At 36.2% G+C, this 6,514-nt stretch overlaps 1 protein-coding gene across 1 annotated transcript; it reads left to right on the top strand.

Moving 5' to 3' along the window:
- Positions 1-258: 258 nt before the first annotated feature.
- Positions 259-6,233, top strand: NF-YA4 (nuclear factor Y, subunit A4). Its single transcript, XM_077386155.1, has 4 exons — positions 259-438; positions 2,008-2,103; positions 2,233-2,394; positions 5,551-6,233. The coding sequence occupies exons 1-4, from the start codon at positions 259-261 to the stop codon at positions 5,746-5,748; spliced, it is 636 nt and encodes a 211-aa protein (XP_077242270.1). The 3' UTR covers positions 5,749-6,233.
- The last annotated feature ends 281 nt before the right edge of the window (positions 6,234-6,514 follow it).

Genomic DNA, 6,514 nt, shown 5'->3' with positions numbered 1-6,514 from the left:
TCCTCAATTGGTGCCACTCCCACCTTTTTACGGATGTCTTCATTTTTAATTTGATCTAACTTTGTGTAGGTATATGTATACATTTATGAGCAGATATTCGCACCTTTTCTTTTGGAAAATTTGAATTTGCTAAATTTATTTTCGTTGTCACTCGTATTTCTACTTCTTTAAGAAATCATTAATTTTTTATGTTTGTCCAATGTGATATTTGCACTGTGATCCAAATGTTCACAAGGCACTTACCATGTACTTCCTTGGATGGCTAATTACGGTCACCCAGATAATGGTGGATCTGATGATCAGAAAAAGCATTCACAAGACTCACAACCTCAGACTCAACGTCTGTCTCCTGCAATTGGAATCAGTCATCCTGTCATTACATCGCCATCTGCTGACCACACGGTTCCTACTTCTTGTGTTCAAGTTGGACAGACTATGGTACTGTTCTCGAAGTTGATAGTCAAATGGGGTCCCACATTCATTCTAATCAGAAAGTTGATAAAGCAATTGGATGCTATTTTCCCTTTGTGCGCTTCTTAAATTTGATAAATACTGGTTGCTTATACATTTTACTATGGTAGATGATCCATGATTTACCTTATATGATAAGTACTGGTTGCTTATACATTTTAGTTACTATAGTACCCTGCTGCTTAAACAGTTTTAAAGAAATTCCTGGCCACAGAAAATTTCTAAGTGCAGAAATTTCCAGGTAATTTAACTTTTTGGGTTGAAACTTTTTAACGCAGAAATTGCAAGCCACTACATACCACAGATCAGTATAATTTCAGCACACAGGTTTCCAGCATCAGGAAACAGTTGCGTCAGAGGTCCTTCAAGTTCTGGAAGATTGGAACTCAGCAACTTGAAGAAGATAATAAACTGGAAACTCCAGCAGAAAACAGAAAAAATAAACTAAGATGGGTGACTGCCCCTTTGTCAAAAAATATTTGAAGTCTTAGATGAACATAAGAAACTTCACCTAAGAACTGTCCTAATAATGACACAACCCATGAAAACTAAAGTTTCCGGAGTTAAACTCGTAAGTTGCAGCCTTTTTATCATGGGAAATGGTCCTAAATCAACTATAACTACTTAAAATCTTCATAATGTTTAATCCCACTTAGTCCTCATGTTTGAGAATCCTTTTCCAGCCAAAATAGCTGAGAACGAAGATAAGCAGTATGAGCATTTTATTTATTATCTAATACTAAAATTATTTTTTATTTAAAAAATGCACTTCCAATTCTTTAATATATTTATTTGACCCACTTCTGATCTTTTGTAACTGAATCCGTTATTGCCATTTTAAGTAAGACATTGATAATTTTGGTCCACTTTGAGCTCCAATTAGTCTCTAAATAAAAGAAGCTTGAGTTCAAGGGAATCGTATGATCAGAGATGTGTCATGGCTTATAAGTTTACCACTTGTTTCAAGAGATGAAAATAATGGAAATTTCAAAATAGCTATACCTAGAAACTCCAGAAAAAGAAGACAAAGCTCTTCCTGGGATGACTTTTGGTAATAGCAGAAGCCACCAAAAAGAATTTCAATTATAAACTCAGAAAAAAAACGCAAAAAGAAATTCAATTTATTTACAATGTCTGAAGTTACCCATCTTTCCTAGATGAGCATACTAATCCACAACGGATCAAGTGTGAAATCCTTCCCATCTAAGATACTCCAGAAATGTATTTTTGTTTTCATTGAAGAACAAGCTTAAAATTTTTCTAAGAAAGCATCATTTTGGCTGTGTTCCTGTCCAATTCCTTTGGAAAATTAACTTGTAGATTTCCTTTTAGTTGGGACAATTTTTTCTACTTGGCATAAACTTCGGGATCATGGAAAATTGCATCTTAAACTTCGCTATGACTCCAAACCATGTGTTGACATTGGAATCTTACTAGAAATGGTCCTAATTCCTTGATTCTTATAAGTCAGTGAGAGAAATCAAAATTTGTAACAGTTATGGAGTCTGGATATTGAAAGGATAACATTTTTTGCAGGCTCCAACTGGATACACATATCCGGATTCCTACTATGGGAATATCGTTGCTACCTATGGTGGGAATATCGTTGCTACCTATGGTGCACAAGCTGTGGTACATCACAGATCACACTTCTCCGATGCCGTATTTTTATATGATCTCTCTCCGTTATTCTGATTATTGATCATAACTGAATTTATAATTTGTATAAATCTGGTATTTCATTGATCATGTCTGGTTCAGATCCATCCTCACCTGGTGGGGATTCAAGCTGGGGTTCCATTGCCATCAGATGCAGTGGAAGAGCCTGTGTATGTCAATGCAAAACAATATCATGGTATCTTACGGCGCCGGCAATCTCGTGCAAAAGCTGAATCAGAAAATAAATTGATTAAGTATCGGAAGGTATACTTCCTGTACAGACATCTTATGCTTTCTGGGTTCTTATTAAATAATGTTTTCTTTATGTTTAGGCATTTCATAACCCAGTTAATCGGCATTTAACATATCCTGTTGTGTAACTTTTTTCAATTCCCTATTAAAGGATTTTTATTTATTAGTTTGTGTGTATAAAATCCAGAACTTAGGCATCTTGAGTATCCACTTCAGAACCTAATTAATTGCTCCCATTATGCCACTCTTCTTTCTTATGAAGTTCATATTGTATTTCTATCCCTTGATCAAATCCTTTTGTATTGGGGAACAACAATAGACATGGCAAATGGGTGAGTTGCCAATTTACTCATAGCATGACAGGAGAGAGTTTCATTGGATGTAACAGTAAACTGAGGTTGAGACTCTTGATCAGAACACTAGTGTAGCCAAACGAACAGGGAAGTTTCACTTTTAATACTTAAATGAGAATGGAAGTGATCTTTTCATTGTAGTCATCGAGATTGTTTCTGTGATGGATCTTGGAAAGTGAATAACATGTGCTGTAAACTTTGACACCATGCTAAGCCAGCCAAACAATACTGGGCACTTCTACTTTTTGTTTATTAGCACGTCCATACTTGGGGATACTTGCATATTCAACATGGCACGACAGTCCAACACATTTATGGTTGGTTGAGGAACCTTTGTGACATAATAATAGAGTATTATGTATCAGGCATATTAAATGAAATGTTCTTTTTTGGGGTTACTGTGTTATGTTTGACAATTCTATAAAGGAAAGCTTAACGTGCCCAACGGCTTAAGTTATTGGACACTAAGAAACTCTTAAGTGAGGTGTAATCCTTTATGTATGGTGTTCTTTTTCTTTTTAATTTTTATTTAGTTCAGTATTTTTTTAGTGAGGCCTGCCTCTTCTACAAAGAAAGTGTTTCTTCTCTCTTTGTAATCACGCTCATTGACACTCATGGTGGCCAAAGAAATGACTCTTGGGTGATCTTTCCATGGTTACCGGAAACAATATGAAAGGTGGGAAACACATTTCCGTTGGAACGTGTTTCCGAAATGGAAACAAATCGATTTTAAAAAATGAGGGAAATGCTTGGGAAACACACTGAAAATGTCTCAGAAACGTACTGGATACGTACAGGAAACATCCTGGAAATGGGCAGGGAACATATGGGAAACTCGTTTTGTGTTTTTAAAATTCTCATTTCTTGTTTCATTGAAACTCAATCCAGGAAATTTGAAAACATGTTATTAATTTTTCACCTCATAATCCTAAAATAAAAAAACGTATTAATGCCTAACTGGGTGATGCTAGAAAGGAGCAAATATGTGATGAGTTTCAGATTAGATAAAGGATGTTGTTGACATTTTCTTGCACTTCACTGCTAAGTGCTAACTTATGGAGTTGTGCTGATATACTTTGACTTGTTCACCCATTTTGCGAGATTGCTGTTGATGTTTGTAGAGGTTTAGATTAGTAGTTTTTCTCCTCAGTGAAACCACACTAGACGAATTCTATCTTTGCAGTATCTGAAGATTTGCTTAAATATAATCCCATCTTCCAGTTGATCCTTTCTTGTTGACAATTTCTTGCACTTCAATGCTAACTTATGGAGTTGTGCTGATATAACTTGTTTAACCATTTTGAATGATTGCATACTGATGTTTGTAGAGACTTAAATAAGGGGTTTTTTGCCTTAGTGAAACCACACCAGACGAATGTTATCTTTGCAGTATTTGAAGGTTTGTTGAAATGTGATCCCACTTATGAGTATTGTAGTTTCATGACTACCAAATATACCTGCGAAGATATTTTGAAGTGAACTAAAAAAGGGAATGGATTTCAGTAGTATACTAAACAAACATCACTATATTTCTCTCATATTTCATATTAGTTTCCCATGTATTTTTCTCTTGCTTCTCTGTTTCTCGTTTATCGTTTCTCCTTTCTCCTTTATTTTTTTTTTCAAGTATTTCCTGTTTCACGTTTTCCTTCCCGAATTTGTTATCCAACCTCGAAACTATGGATCTTTCGTGCTTTACAGTTTTTTATTTGGTTTTTATACAAAATAATAAGGGAAGTGATTTCAACACTCCATTGTTTTGATAAGATGCGGGAATCATCTTATCGTCTAGCATTCAAAGGGGTGTCAGGAGGATTTTGCGGTTCTCAAAAAGCTCTTATAAGCCCTTTAAATACTAAACGACAAGATGCTGCACGCATCTTATCAAAACAATGGAGTGTTGAAATCATTTACCAATAATAATTACAAATGTAAATTTGAAGATCACATGATGATCTTCACCAATGGGATTAGTATCTTTTGTTTGTGACTTACAAACGGCCATGAGAATATTTCTACATATTATTTGGGATTAGCATCTTTTGTGGGATTAGTATTTTTGGGATTAGTATCTTTTTTTTTGTTACTTACATACAGATGGTCGTGATATGTCTATACATATTATTTGGGATTAGCGTCTTTTGTATATGACTTATATACCCATGGCCGTGAGTGTATGCAAGTCAATTTGGTAGGTTACTGCTATGCCCGACAGTTTTATATATAGCTAATGGGGAATTAATTGTTTTAAGTTATGCCCAAATTGGTTTGCATGCTATGAATCTTCGTAATTGAGTTATATTTACTCACGGAGATGTATACAAGTCATACTACAGAAATACAGATCCCAATCAAACACCGACTTATCTCACCTTACTATGCTTATATAAGGCGTATTTGCAAGTTATTCTCCACTTAGAGGTGAGGCTTTTGATGCCCTACGATCTTGGGCATTTTGTGTCTCCTCGTCGTTATTGTAATCTTAATATCCCTTTTATTGAATCAGAAAAGATATAATAGATAAATATGAGTTCTTGATTTTTTCTTTGAGGATGTGCAATTTGGCACTGTTGACTGTTTAGGGTGTTCAATATCGAACTCTGACCCGCTTATCTGTTTATTCAACTCTAGTTTTCATGCAATTTGATTGATATATCTTAGCAATTCATTGTAATATCGCATCAGATGTCTCGGCAAAAGCATTTCAGCTGTGCAAATATATCTATTGTTGTACATGTTTTTTTCCTTTCATCTGTGATTACCAGCTCTTTTGCAGCCTTCAGTAACTTGCAGTTCTGAAATGTTTTTTGTGTAGCCCTACATGCATGAATCTCGACACCAGCATGCTTTGAAAAGAGCTAGGGGTTGTGGGGGGCGGTTCCTCAATGCCAAGGTCGACAAAAACCCACAGAAGGAAGTGTCAGCACACGAGAAAGCACTTCCAGCCAATAGTCCCGACTCCGATAAGTTGAGTTTGCAAAACCAAAAAGCTTCCTCGGAGAAGATATCCTAATCATCCAAGCACATAAATTGTCGTTACAGCGAATACGAAGAAACATGGGCTCTGTATGGATTCCCGGAGTTGACACCACCGAAAGCCAAACACTGGTCCTCACGGCCCGTAATACTTTGGTTATCTGGTCTCACAGGCGGGTTGTCCTCCCTCACCTCCAGATTTCTTTTCAGAGTTGGAAGCAGAGCTTGGGTGTTTAGTAGGAGAGTTGCAGAAAGTGAACGAGGAAATATTTCAGTAGGTCTCGTGAGATATATATTGTAACACTACTAGTGCAGTTGGGTACTTGTTGCTTACTCTTGCATGAGAGTAAATATTGGTTTGCAGAGAGTTTTAGTTTATCAGTTCTGCCAGTTCTAGAGAAGGTTTCAGTGCCGCTGGCAGGCAGTTGCCAAATCAATTGTATTGTGTTCATGGCTTGTTTTGTTAGAAGTTTACTGCCTACATTGGCCTATTGGAAATTTGATTTTTTTTTGTTTTAGAGACATTTTGTGTGAGTTCCAGTTATGGGTCTGGTGATATTTTGATGGACTTGTTCTGCACTGGCATATGGGTATGGCAACTTGGACCATTGATCTAGTGGACCTACTGTAGATCGACGGTCGAAATTGGATAATGATGGAGACCTTTGAATGTGGAATGTGAGCTATACTCTATTTCTGCTGTACTATTAAGGCTGTTATACTTGTCAAGGATTTGGTGCTATGGTTCATCCACACTTACCCTCATTAATCCAAACTATTTATCAACTTCCTTTTGGATTTTG

The sequence above is a fragment of the Tasmannia lanceolata genome, unplaced genomic scaffold, assembly GCF_043159265.1.
Source record: "Tasmannia lanceolata isolate RefF3 unplaced genomic scaffold, GAP_Taslan_0.1 ptg000008l, whole genome shotgun sequence".
Lineage (NCBI taxonomy): Eukaryota > Viridiplantae > Streptophyta > Magnoliopsida > Canellales > Winteraceae > Tasmannia > Tasmannia lanceolata.
The sequence above is the reverse complement of the archived record's forward strand: the minus strand, read 5'-3'. Positions and strand labels throughout refer to the sequence as shown.

Coding starts and splice junctions, on each gene's coding strand:
- NF-YA4 (XM_077386155.1), top strand. CDS start 259: ATGGCTAATTACGGTCACCCAGATAATGGTGGATCTGATGATCAGAAA. Junction 439..2,007: donor TTCAAGTTGGACAGACTATG/GTACTGTTCTCG, acceptor CATTTTTTGCAG/GCTCCAACTGGATACACATA. Junction 2,395..5,550: donor AATTGATTAAGTATCGGAAG/GTATACTTCCTG, acceptor TTTTTTGTGTAG/CCCTACATGCATGAATCTCG.